This window comes from Trachinotus anak, unplaced genomic scaffold (genome assembly GCF_046630095.1).
Source record: "Trachinotus anak isolate AG129_WGS33_773 ecotype Australia unplaced genomic scaffold, CSIRO_AGI_Tana_v1 ptg000026l, whole genome shotgun sequence".
Lineage (NCBI taxonomy): Eukaryota > Metazoa > Chordata > Actinopteri > Carangiformes > Carangidae > Trachinotus > Trachinotus anak.
In genome coordinates, this window is record NW_027273877.1 from 14,730,001 (window position 1) to 14,744,062 (window position 14,062).

The window sequence follows — 14,062 nt, forward strand, 5'->3', positions numbered from 1 at the left end:
CACAGACACACACACACACACACACACACACACAGAAATGTGTGTGTGTGTGTGTGTGTGTGTGTGTGTGTTTAACCTTGCCAGCGGGTCACCAGTCATCATGTGATTGGAGGACATGATTCCCACGGCAACAGGGGCCATGGTTGACATGCTAACAGAAACAACGATGACAGTTGTGCCTCCAGCTTGGCTGCACATTCGTCAGTGTTGATATGTAGAGAGCAGCACCACTGGCTCGCAGGGTTCATGTGTGTCTGTTGAAAGGCAGAGGGTGTTGTGTAGCGTGTGTGTGTGTGTGTGTGTGTGTGTGTGTGTGTGTGTGTGTATGTGGTCATTGTTGATCAACTGATTAACTATAACAGGCCTGATAGATTCACATCAGAAAGTTTGTCAGACCTTTCGACTCCAATGTACCTGTTTGTGTGAATGCTGACAGGGTGATGTTGTCTCAAGTCAAAGGTTGAAGGTGGTGTCTCATTGTTGTTGTTGTTGACTGAAAAAATGAACCAACAACAGTACAGGGCTGTAGACAGCAGGTGTGTAACAGCAGGTGTGTAACCTGCTGTTACACACCTGCTGTCTACAGGTGACAGTTCTTCAGTGTAGCTGCTGAGCTAACATTAGCTATTAGGAGGAACTGCTTCAGTCCAGATCCTGAAGGTCTTGGTCCACAGCACTGATGATGTTGGACTGACTGCTGTCCACTGGTAGCTAGCTGTCCGTCATTTACACTCAGCAACAGACGCTAACAAACATGGTGGTCCACTGTCAGACAGTCTGATGACACAACACCTGCAGCTCTGTTGGTCAGACTCTTAGCCTGTGTTTGTTAGCTACAGCTGCTTAATTATAGCTTTCACCTCATTTAGCTTGATCAGACATCATTAGCTGCTAATGAGTCATAAATGAAAGAACACTGCAACAACACTGTAATATGGATTTAAAATCAATCAACCAACCAGTCAACCAGCTGCCCACTGTTAACCTCAGCATGAACACAGTGTTGGTTCATTGTTCATGAAAACACAAAAACATTCTAATCTTATAGTTTTCAATTAGATGTTTTTCATTATTTCAGAATAAACAAAATGAAAAATAGAGCAAAAAAACTAAAAACATAAAAGAAGATTAGATAATGATGATGAAGGTGAACACAGTCTGAATGGTTCATTATAACGATCATTTATTCACACCTGTAGTTTCTCTTATTCATTGTTGAATCATAAACAGTCGTATGAAAGGATGTAACAACGTCACATTCAGCCTGTTTCCTCTTTCTCACTGTGAGTGTGTGTGTGAATTTTTATCAGACAGTTTTGCACTCAGCTTGTCAAGGAAGTACAACAAGTTATTTTAGTCCTCTCTCTCTCTGTCAGGCTCCTCTCTCTCTCAGGCGCTCTCTCTCTCTCTCTCACTCAGGCTCTCTCTCTCTCTCAGTCTCTCTCTCTCTCTCTCTCTCAGTCTCTCTCTCTCTCTCTCTCTCTGTCAGGCTCTCTCTCTCAGTCTCTCTCTCTCTCTCTCTCTCTCTCAGGCGCTCTCTCTCTTTCTCTCTCTCACTCAGGCGCTCTCTCTCAGGCTCTCTCTCTCTGTCTCTCTCTGTCAGGCTCTCTCTCTCTCTCTCAGTCTCTCTCTCTCTCTCTTTGGGTCACACCCACTCTATCTCTCTCTTTCTCTCTCCTCCTCCCCTCCCTCTGCTGATGTCTCTCCCCCCTTCCCATGCCCCTCCCCTCCCTCTCTACTCTCAGCGGTCTCGGTTCTCCAGGGTTAGTGTGAGCTCGGAGATAGATAGATGAGAGAGGAGTGGAGCATGGATGGATAGTTTTCTCCTCCTTTGTCAGGTTGGCTCATTATTTACTCTTTGTTTTCATTTTAATATTTAGTATGATAAAGATTATTGCAAACACTTTATTTAATCTAGCCAGAATTAATTTGACACAGGGGTAGAAATAACTTGATGTTGTTGGATAATGAAAAGTAAAATCACCTGTTGAGTCTATGGCTCAGTAAAGTGAAGTCAGTAACTCTGAGTCAGTGTGGTGGTGCTAGCAGCTGATGCAGTGCTGTGTTCTTCCTAGTTTTAAGTCAACTCAGACACAGAGGAAGTCAGAACCAGCAGACCCTCACTGACTAATAAGGCAAAGATCTGGATCCACATGAATCTGGCCAAAAACAGTACATTGACCCCTGTGAGGTCGGACTACATCAATGTTTCCCACAACTTTAGGTTGTAGTGGTGGTTGACTCCACTATGGGAGGAGCTCTGGGACTGTGTTAAACAAGGACACCTGTTCTTTATCAGGAAATGTCAAACTGCATTCGTGTTTCTTTTATCTATGTGTTCAGATGTCAGCAGTAGAATCAAGTACAACACTGGTAAATTCTAATTCTATTGTTGTTTAAGAAGCATGTAGCTGAGCTGAGGGGGGGGGGGGGGGGGGTCATTTACTAACCATTTACAACATTTAAAGTGGCTTAAAGTGAAGCCAGAACTCTCAGGTTCTGATCCAGAGGAAAACTAAAATCCCTCTAATGTTTGTAACTATGCTGATAATTAAAAATACAACATCAGAGCAGAGAGCTTTTCAGTCTATGTTGTGAAGTTTTACATTTCCAGATAAGAACAGTAGTTTACAAAAGATCGAAAAATGTTTTTTTCCTTACTCAATCAACTGCCTTCCCATAAGCTAATGGGGCTAAACATTGTGACACCACAGAAGAAGTGAAGGGGCTGATGTGTTTGTAATAAGAGCAGGACAGAGAGATTACAGCTGTTCTTACAGCAGCAACAGCTGGAAACACAATTAACTCTACTAGTCCAGAGAGATACAGTCTGACACAGTCAGAAAGATACAGTCAGACACAGTCAGACAGATAAAGTCAGACACAGTCAGACAGATACAGTCAGACACAGTCAGAAAGATACAGACACAGTCAGACATAGTCAGTCACAGTCAGAGAGATACAGTCAGACAGATACAGACACAGTCAGACTTAGTGAGTCACAGTCAGACAGATACAATCAGTCACAGTCAGACAGATACAATCAGACACAGTCACAGAGATACAGTCAGACAGACAAAGTCAGACACAGTCAGACAGATACAGACACAGTCAGACATAGTCAGTCACAGTCAGACAGATACAATCAGTCACAGTCAGAGAGATACAGTCAGACAGTCAGTCAGACACAGTCAGAGAGATACACAATCAGATATAGTCAGACACAGTCACAGAGATACAGTCAGACAGAAACAGAGGCAGACACTAAGACTTAGTCAGATACAGTGAGATGCAGGTATAATCAGAAAAACACAGTCAGACATAGTCAGATACAGTTACACAGAAACAGAGACAGACATTCACACACAGTCAGACAGACACAGTCATATACAGTCGCACAGAAACAGAGACAGACATTCAGACAGTCAGATACAGTCAGAGACGCAGATACAGTCATACACAGTCAGTCAGACAGTCAGCCACAGTAATAAATACAGTCAGACAGATACAGTCAGACACAGTCAGACATAGACAGTCAGACACAGCCAGATACAGTCAGACAGACACAGTCAGATACAGTCAGACACAGTCAGAGAGCAACTGTGACCACAGGAGCTTTCAGCAGATAAAGACACAGATTGTTTCTCAGGACGTAGTGGAGACTAAAACCAGAGTGAGGAGGAGAGAACAATGTTCTCTACACTCTCAGTTTAGACTGGATCCAGATGGAAATGAAAGTGGAATCAGGAGGAAACACTGATCACATGTTTAATGAAAGAAATTATTATTAATAATATTTTTTATTTTCTCTTGTTCCATGTCACTGCTTCAGTGTGATAGTTGTTTGGCTCTCACACATCCTGTTACTACCTCTGTTGTTGTAGTGCTTTCGACAGAGGTACTGAGATTAGGCTTAGCAACATTAGAGAAGTGTCTGACCTATGTGTGTGTGTGTGTGTGTGTGTGTATGTAACTTCAGTCATTAGGCTGAAATAAAAGCAGACTAGACTAAAAACATGTCACCATTTACACTGATAACAGTGAGAGAAGGTGATAATGGCTACTGTTTAGAGTGAAAACACATCTCTGAGAGAGGGAGAAAGAGAGAGAGGGCAGGGCTGGTAGACTCACAAAGAGAATATACAAAAGTTGTGTAAATCATCTTCAGTCTAGTTAAATAAACCTCTGATTTAGTTTTAATGCTCAGGTGTCCTCTCAGCTCACTGTTTGACTGTGACGAGTCTGAAGTTCTTCAACCACCCGAGGTTCTTCTACAGACCACTTTACTTCTACCTTAAATATTCCCAAGTGGAGGAAACATTAGAGATGGACCCATTACATTCACTGTCAGTGGTTTCCTCCAGTCCAGGAGATGGTCTGTGGTTTTTGTACTGAGTCACAGGGAGGTGGTCCAGGTAGTCCAGGTGGTTGGTGTTGGTGGTGTGCTCAGTGTTTGATTCTAGCTGTCTATCTATATCTGAAACCAGAGGAGATGTACTGTCAGTGAGTGGGCAGATGTTATGGCAGCCGTAAAAACATCTGTCTGACCAGACAGGTCCATGGAGGAGCTGTCTGGTCTGTCAGGGATCTGGTGGGACAGGAAGTCTGAAAGGATCATGTATGATGTATGTATGATGCATGTACGATGTATGTATGATGCATGTATGATGCATGTATGATGCATGTATGATGCATGTTTGATATATGTATGATGCATGTATGATGCATGTTTGATATATGTATGATGCATGTTTGATGCATGTTTGATATATGTATGATGCATGTATGATGCATGTATGATGCATGTTTGATATATGTATGATGCATGTATGATGCATGTTTGATATATGTATGATGCATGTTTGATGCATGTATGATGCATGTTTGATGTATGTGTGATGCATGTATGATGCATGTTTGATGTATGTGTGATGCATGTATGATGCATGTTTGATGTATGTATGATGCATGTATGATGCATGTATGATGCATGTTTGATGTATGTGTGATGCATGTATGATGCATGTTTGATGCATGTATGATGCATGTTTGATGTATGTGTGATGCATGTATGATGCATGTTTGATGCATGTATGATGCATGTTTGATGTATGTGTGATGCATGTATGATGCATGTATGATGCATGTTTGATGTATGTGTGATGCATGTATGATGCATGTTTGATGTATGTATGATGCATGTTTGATGCATGTTTGATGCATGTATGATGCATGTATGATGCATGTTTGATGTATGTATGATGCATGTATGAGGCCTGTATGATGCATGTTTGATGCATGTATGATGCATGTTTGATATATGTATGATGCATGTTTGATGTATGTGTGATGCATGTATGATGTATGTATGATGTATGTTTGATGTATGTATGATGCATGTTTGATGCATGTATGTATGTATGATGCATGTATGATGTATGTATGATGCATGTATGATGTATGTATGATGTATGTGTGATGCATGTATGATGTATGTATGATGTATGTTTGATGTATGTATGATGCATGTTTGATGCATGTATGTATGTATGATGCATGTATGATGTATGTATGATGTATGTGTGATGCATGTGTGATGCATGTGTGATGTATGTTTGATGTATGTATGATGCATGTATGATGCATGTATGATGTATGTATGATGCATGTATGATGTATGTATGATGTATGTATGATGTATGTGTGATGCATGTGTGATGCATGTATGATGTATGTTTGATGTATGTATGATGCATGTATGATGTATGTTTGATGTATGTATGATGCATGTATGATGCATGTTTGATGTATGTATGATGCATGTATGATGTATGTTTGATGTATGTATGATGTATGTATGATTCCTGTCTGCCTGTGGCCTCCTCATTCCGTTGCTCCGTCTCTGTCCAGTAGAGGAAAACCACGTTGCTGCTCTTTATGTCTGTGTGTTTGCATAGTACGCTACTATTTTCTATGTAAATATTTAATCCAGCAGTACAGAACTCTGGATTGTCTCACACACACACACACTCGCTCTCTAACAAAACCTCTTTATTCTTTCCATGGAGAGCGTCAGGTGCTGGGTGCTCATTCAGCTGAACACAGGTCCAGACCTGGTCCTTCTGGTTCCTGGCTGGTGTCCAGGTATCATCACAGCCTCTGTCAGTGCCTCACTGAGGTCCTCCAGATATTATTTATTTGATATGCAACAGGTTTGTGTGATGTAGGTGCTGCTGAAGCAGTAGACATTAACCCTGGAGACATGGTCAGTCTCTGGTCTCTGTTGCTTTTTAGCTGTTCCATGATCCCCTAACCTTACTAAAGCTGTCATACTGCCATGTTCCCTACACCTGACCAGGTAAACCTAAACTAACCACAGTGATGTCATATAAGATGACATCTTCCTGCTGGTGGATGATCAGACTGTGCTGGTCCAGGTCCTCCATGCTGTGTGTAGACCTGTTGTGTTGTGTTCATGGTCTCCAGAGGATGAAGCCTGATGCTTTTGATGACTGCAGCTGTCTCCTCTATCATGTCCAACATTTAGATACAGTCAGGTGTCAGTTTATTAGGAACACCTACATAACACTGGTTCAGTGATGAACCCTGCTCTTCACTTTGATTACACCTAATGATCTTTGTGGAGGATGTAGTTTGTAGTGTTGAACTGTGTTGTGTTACACTGACACTAACTGTGTGTATCAGTGAGTGCAGGCTACACAACGGAACAATGATGAGCAATGAACAGTAATTAATTACAATTTGAGTGTAGAAAATAATGTTAATAGTATTACAGGCATCTGGAACCATGAAAACAGCTCACTCATGCTCTGATGCTGTCCCTCCTGTCCTCAGGACAGGACTTTAGTCCCTCCTGTCCTGTCCTGTCCTCAGGATCTTGTGAGCTGTCATGGACCATGCAGCCTCTGGGGGCTGGCAGGGTGTCATATCTGTACATATAAATGCTGCATCACATGCAGCTGGTACTTTCTGTCTTTCACCCAGTGCATGCTGGGATACGCTGCAGCCTTCAGCAGAAACAAGAAAGCAGATATATATATGCTGTGTTTCAATTCACAGGAGCCTCCTGTTCAAATCAGCATGTAAATTAACCTCAGCAGGTGGGCGGGGCTTACAGCTCCACCTCATTCAGAGCAGACATGTGACCTCACGTCTGTCCTTCAATCCATGTCTCACCACATACATGTCTCATGAGGTGTCCAGCTCAGCCTTGTTCAGGTGTAAACAGCCTCACTGAATTAATTTACTTTACAGAACGAAAAAAACACTGCAAGATGTGAATGATCTGAATGGTGTGTGTGTCTGCGTGTGTGTATTTCTTGAGACATTTGAAACTAAAAAATGATCGTTGTCTTGCAGACACAATTTTGATGAACGATAGTGTTCAGAGCTAAACTCACTGTCAAACTAACACATTGCATTTCCTGTGACCACTTCATAATAAAAGTCACCTTGTGTTTCACTAGTTGAATCTTTTATTGTGAAGCTGCAGCAGGGGGAAATGTTCAGTTTATCAGCAGATACATAAAACAGCAATAATACTGGGACTGTTCATCACACTGCAGGTGTATAAATTTTGCAAAATGATCAGTGCATCACTGGCTCAGTCACTTTGTGTTGCACTTCATTCATTCATTCATTCATTCAGACGTTTATTTAAATGAAAATCTTTGAGGCTGCCTCTATATGAGATGATTTAGTCACACAGCAGGCTCACAGGTGTGTGGTATCACCTGAGACCTGCTGGCATGTCCATCATCTCCCTGGTCTCAGTTTGGACCATGTTCAACATGTCAGGTTTGAATTCCTAAAGATTCAAGTTCAGACTTGGTCTGTCCTGTGATGAGAAGGTTCACTGACCCAGATAGGGACGATTGGATTTGACTGACTCTGAACAGATGAGAGATGTACTTCTAACATAACGAGGAGTTTTTATGAGACAGTGGACACTGACTTCAGCTTCATCCCTGACTGCTCTGTCTCTACCATCACTAGTCTCCACTAGTGATGTCTTCACCATCTCTGCTCTGTCTCCATCACTGCTCTGTCTCCATCACTGCTTATAAGCTGTGAAACAAAGAGCTGTGGTAAAATGTAAAACCACTCTCAGGTGGGTGATGATCACTCAGCACTCCCTCTCTCCACCCTGATATGGTCAGGGATTATCATTGCAAGCAGCTGTTACATAACAGCTGGAGAAACACAGAGTCATTATAGAGATGTAAGAGACAAAGAGGATGCACTGGGGGGAGGGGATCAGAGAACAGCTGTTTTAAACTGGAGGAAAGTCAGTTCATACAGAAGCCAACAGGGCTGATATTAATACCTGAGAGTTATTGACAATCTGATCATGATGAATCTGATTGACCTGATCATTTTATACTTTAACTTGGTCAGAGTCAGAGAGTCTGGTGGAGACAACATCCTCAGCCTCATTCAGAAGGTTTTATCTGATCCCCGGTCAGTTCAGTGATCTTTACAGGTGAGAGAGCTGCAGGACTGAAGGTGCAGGACACCACTTTGATGTTCCACTATGTGTTTGTGTTGATATGGGTGTAGCAGTGATGTCATGAGGTGTTGGTTCACACAAGCTCAGCATTTAATTAACATTTGATCTCAGTTTACTGAGCAAACAGCGATACACAACCAGACAACAGTCAGACAACAACCAGACAGCAGCCAAACAACTAGACAACTGCCAAACAAGGCAACAGCCAGGCAACAACTAGACAACAGCGGGACAACAGTCAGACAACAGTCAGACAACAACCAGAAAACAACCAGACAACTTGACAACTGCCAAACAAGACAACAGCCAGACAACAACCTGACAACAACCACATAACAGTCAGACAACAGCCAGACAACAACCAGACAACAACCAGAGTGCAGCCAAACAACTAGACAACTGCCAAACAAGGCAACAGCCAGACAACAACTAGAAAACAACCAGATAACAGCCGGACAAGTCAGATCACAACCAGACAACAACCAGACAACAGTCAGACAACAACCAGTCAACAGCCAGACATAAGCAAGCCAACAGCCAGACAACAACCAGTGAGCAGCCAGACAACAACCAGAAAGCAGCCAAACAACTAGACAACTGCCAAACAAGGCAACAGCCAGGCAACAACTAGACAACAGCAGGACAACAGTCAGACAACAGTCAGACAACAACCAGAAAACAACCAGAAAACAACCAGACAACTTGACAACTGCCAAACAAGACAACAGCCAGACATAAGCAAGACAACAACCAGACAACAACCAGAAAGCAGCCAAACAACTAGACAACTGCCAAACAAGGCAACAGCCAGACAACAACTAGGAAACAACCAGACAACAGCCTTTGTTTCAGCTTGTACCTTCTTCTACTAATCACATTTCAACAGTTTATTTGTGAACAGAAATCACATTTAAAATGTGAAGAAATTCATCTCAGCCTACAGCCGTCGATAGCTTCACTGTGGCTTTATGAGCGAATCGTCTCTGTGACAACCCCTGACCTTTGTGACAGAGCATTAGGACACAGAGTGCTTCGGTGTTTACTGTTAGCGGGGGATTAAATGAGCAGCAGAGGTTTCAGAGCGCTGACAGCTCTGTGATGGGACTTCCTGTCACACTGTGGTTGTTTCTAAGCTGCACACACGTTTATCCTGTTCTCATCTCGTGTGACATGATATTCACTCTCAGTAACGTGACTCATCACACCACTGTCCTCTGTGTCACAGTGATATGTTGAGTTAGGTGCTGGTATGTGGTCTGCTGTTCCATTTCTGGTACCTTCAGTTCAACCACAGAGCTTCTTTTTGTTTTCAATGCATTTATTCTAAAGCTGAACATCGGTTAAAATGAAGAACTGTCCAGATGTCAGGTTACAGGTTTAGGTTTGTGAACCACGGTGTGTGTCTGAATGATGAGCAGCTCAGTGCTGAGGGTCAGCTTTACTGTGGGCTGTGTTAAACTGTGTCTGCAGCAGGAAACAGCAGAAAGTTGATAACAGGTTATAAAGGACAGAGCGGCTGTGGTTAAAATGGTAAATGTTAGTTACAGTTCAGGTTCAGACCTGTTGACTCGATGAGAAAACTGACCAGGACAGACAGGATGGCTCCTGACCAAAGACAGTTTATGTCCACTGAGCAAAAACTGATTCAGTCGTTAATAAATGAAGGCTCTAATGTTTGTGTCTGGTCTTCAAAACCAATAAGCGTTACTGTGAACGTCTCATGTAAATCAGTGGATGGAGGTGAGAGTGATGCAGCTGCTCTGTAGTTTTATCTGTGAAATGCGAAGCTGCAGATGTTTTGTTCATGCTCAGACAGAGACTCAGTTTACCTTTGGCCCAGGCTCCTGCTGGTCACAGCATAAAGTGATACGTGAAGACTCAGCAGAATCTGCTTCACCGAATGCCTTAAATACCTCAGGACTCATAGCCACAGATCGAGTTGGAAAGAAAACTCCCACAGTTCCGATAAATACTGGAGAAATGAAGAGGAATCAGAGCAGGACTCTGGCTGAACCAAGTTCACCTCAGAACTCGATCAGGCACTAAATGTTAGCTCAGTGAGTTTGTATTTGTGATGCCTCTGACATTTACTGATCAGTCAGTTTTTATAAATTACTGTTGTTGTTGTTGTTGTCTGTGTGTTAGAAAGTAGAATTGCTGAGGTGAAAATATGCCTGATGTAATGATGATCTCACTGAGTATGACTCATAGTTTCAGTGTTTAGCATGTAGCCATATTGGCTACATGTTCACTAGCATGCAATGATATCAGCTACATGTTCACTAGCATGTAATGATGTCGACTACACGTTCACCACACAGAAACAGGATTAGTGTGTGTTTGGAGTTGTTGGTGTCCACCTAATGAATGAGTGTCTCTGTTTTAGCTCCAGGTTTGGTCTCCACCTGAGAAACACATCTGGCTTTTTAGAACAGCATCAGCAGACAAATCATTACAGATGTTAGTAATCCATCCTGTAGTCTCACATCCAGGCCTGAAGAGAAGGGCAGTCAGACCATTTAAACCATCTGTCTTTTATCACAGCAGACTGACGTGAAATAGTTTTGTTGCTTCATGAATCGTTTGCGTCCTCTTGGCTCAGTGTTTGTTTCTGTGGCAGTGACAGGAAGTCCTTCACCCAGGTGCGTCCCTGAGACCTTTGACAGGTGTGCTCAGGTGATGCAGACATGTCAGTGTCAGGCTGTGTTTAGGACTACAGACACAGTGATGCTCCACTAATGACATCACTACAGGACTGTCACTATTACTGTGACTGTCCAGGGAACCAGTGAAGGGGCTTCTGGGTAATACCAGTTTAATGACTTCAGTGACTTTGAACAAAGCAGCACTGCATCAGTAATTAATCAGCTGATAAGATGAATTGATGAGTCTACTGAGTTTATTGGATGAAAGATTAGATCTTCAGTGTTTAGTCATGAACTCTTTTTATTTATAGAGCAACACAGATTTGATTGACAGCCCACTCACAGAGCTGGATTCGTACAGGACCAGCAGGACCATCATCTTATTCTGGTTTTTGGAGAAGGCAACCCAGTTATCATGGAGTAAAACATCACATGACATGATGTGTGACCTTTAGCCTTTACCTGGTGTCAGAGGATGAGGAAGAGGCATTTCATTTCCCTCCACGCTGAGAAATGATGGATTTCTTCTTCCAACGTCGTTTTGGTCGCCGCCATAAACGACAGAAGCCCCCTGCTGCAGCACGTCAGCCTGGACCTGCTGTTCAGACCAGTAAAGCCAGGAGGCGCTCCAGCGTCGGTCTGCCCTCTGCAGCATTGATCCAGTCCAGACGTTCCTCCGTCGGTTTACCTCCAGTCTGTCCCGACCAGCGAAGACGTCCCAGTGCGGGCTTACTGGTGGCCAGTGGACAGAGGCGCCTGTCAGCCAGAGAGGTGGGGTTAACAACCATAGGTGGAGCAGAGGGATGGGCTGGAGGAGAGGATGTACCTATGAAGAAAGGAAGAAGAGCGTTTCAGTGTAAACCTCACCGTGGTTGCTGGACCTCAGGCTCCGCCTCCTACCTGCATCATGGGTTAGCAGTGAGACATCGACGCCCCTCCAAAGTAAAATCCATTGAACCTCATCTACTTGGATCCTCCATGTTACTTGCAAGTGTGGTCCAGTTGGGAGGAGGAGTGAGGGAGAGGGAGGAGGAAGAGGAGGAGGAAGAGGAGCAGACCTGCTCTGAGTCTGGTGAAGATGAAGGGAGCGATGAAGAGGTGGTGAACAGAACCAGAGGAATCAAAGATGCTGCTCAGACACACCTCACCCAGGCAGTTGTTATGGAAAATATTAAGCCACGCCCCTTGCTTCGTCCCCCTCGCTGTCTGAGAAGAAATTCCTCCCACCTCCTCCCGGCAGACTCTGTGTTTCAGAGCAGGGAGGCAGGATGTGGAGTTTATGGTAGATACAACCAACAGAGTTCAGGTCAGAGTCCCTGGACTTTAGACAAACCGATCCAGACCTCTACGACCAGCCCCAGTCTGAGTCAGCTAGTCTCACCGGATCTGGGTTCTGGTCACGGGGCTGCTGACACAGGTCTGACCTCCCTGTCCATGATCCATAAAAGCTGTTCTTCGCCTCTTGGGGGACTCGAGGGAACCATTTACTATGATCCTTATCTGGACACATGGGAGAACTTCCTGTCGTATGTAACACACACACACACACACACACACACACACACACACACAGAATAACAAAGCAGGCTTGTGCTCCCAGACTAAAACTAATTTGCTGCTGCTAACAGAGTTTCCTACATAATGAGACCTGGACTGGTCCTGATCAGGGTTCAGTTAGTGATGTGGTTCTGAACCAGGAGTAGGTTCCACTGTGATGCTGTTGGTTGCTAAGAATGATTCTGATTCCTGTGGTATTTATATTCATAGTCCACATTATGTGTGTGCTAACCCCTGACCTCAGACCTTTCCAGCTGCAGCACAAACAAAGATGCTCTATAAGACAGGTGATGCATCAGGCACTGTCAGTGGTTTGAAGTGGTTTACACTTCCTGTCTCCTAAAAACACCAGCTCATTATGTCACTGGTGTAAATGTGACAGTAGCTGATATGTCACCTGGTCCACACTCACCTGTCTGCATCCACACTCACCTGGTCCACACTCACCTGTCCACACTCACCTGTCTGCATCCACACTCACCTGTCCACACTCACCTGTCCACACTCACCTGTCTGCATCCACACTCACCTGGTCCACACTCACCTGTCCACACTCACCTGTGTGCGCCCACACTCACCTGTGTGTATCCTACAGGAAAGAAACGTCAGGGACACTGTTCCTGTTGCCACACAAAGCTTTTTAACACTAACTGATCAATAAAACACAACGGTACAACAATATAACACACAACAGTACAAAAATATAACACACAACAGTACAACAATGCAACACAACCCTACAACAATCTAACACAACAATACAACAACATAACACCCACAGCACAACAATATAACACACAATGGTACAACAATACAACATACAACAATACAACAATATAACACACAACAGTACCACAATATAACACAACAAAACAACAATGTAACACACAACAGTGCAACAATATAACACAACAATACAACAATGTAACACACAACAGGACAATACAACATATAACAATACAACAACATAACACAACAATACAACACAATAACACACAACAGTACAACAATATAACACAACAATACAACAATGTAACAAACACTACAACAATATATCACACAACAGTACAATACTACACACAACAATACAACAATATAACACACAACAATACGACAAAATGACACACAACAGTACAATATAACACACAACCATACAACAATATAACACAACAATACAATAAAGTAACAAATGCTACAACAATATAACACACAACAGTACTATACAACACTCAACAATACAACAATACAACACACAACAATACAACAATATAACACACAACAATACAACAAAATAACACACAACAGTACAACAATATAACACAACAATACA

General features: G+C 43.0%; 1 protein-coding gene across 9 annotated transcripts in view; it reads left to right on the top strand.

The window, feature by feature from the left end:
• LOC139609444 (diacylglycerol kinase zeta-like) overlaps window positions 1–14,062 on the top strand; it is a 79,977-nt gene that overhangs the window by 12,091 nt on the left and 53,824 nt on the right. For 2 of the 9 annotated variants that reach the window (XR_011685227.1, XM_071464003.1), the window contains exons 1-2: window positions 1,554–1,838; window positions 11,487–12,701. The exons of 3 other annotated variants lie outside the window; for them this stretch is intronic. Coding sequence is in view for 4 of the 6 variants with exons in the window: in XM_071464003.1 (XP_071320104.1) it covers window positions 11,689–12,701 (1,013 nt within the window). In the remaining 2 variants the exon portion in view is untranslated. Of the gene's footprint in view, window positions 1–1,398; window positions 1,839–11,486; window positions 12,702–14,062 lie in introns of those variants that run through there. 4 more of the 9 variants (XM_071464009.1, XM_071464005.1, XM_071464004.1 and 1 more) reach the window with 4 other exon arrangements.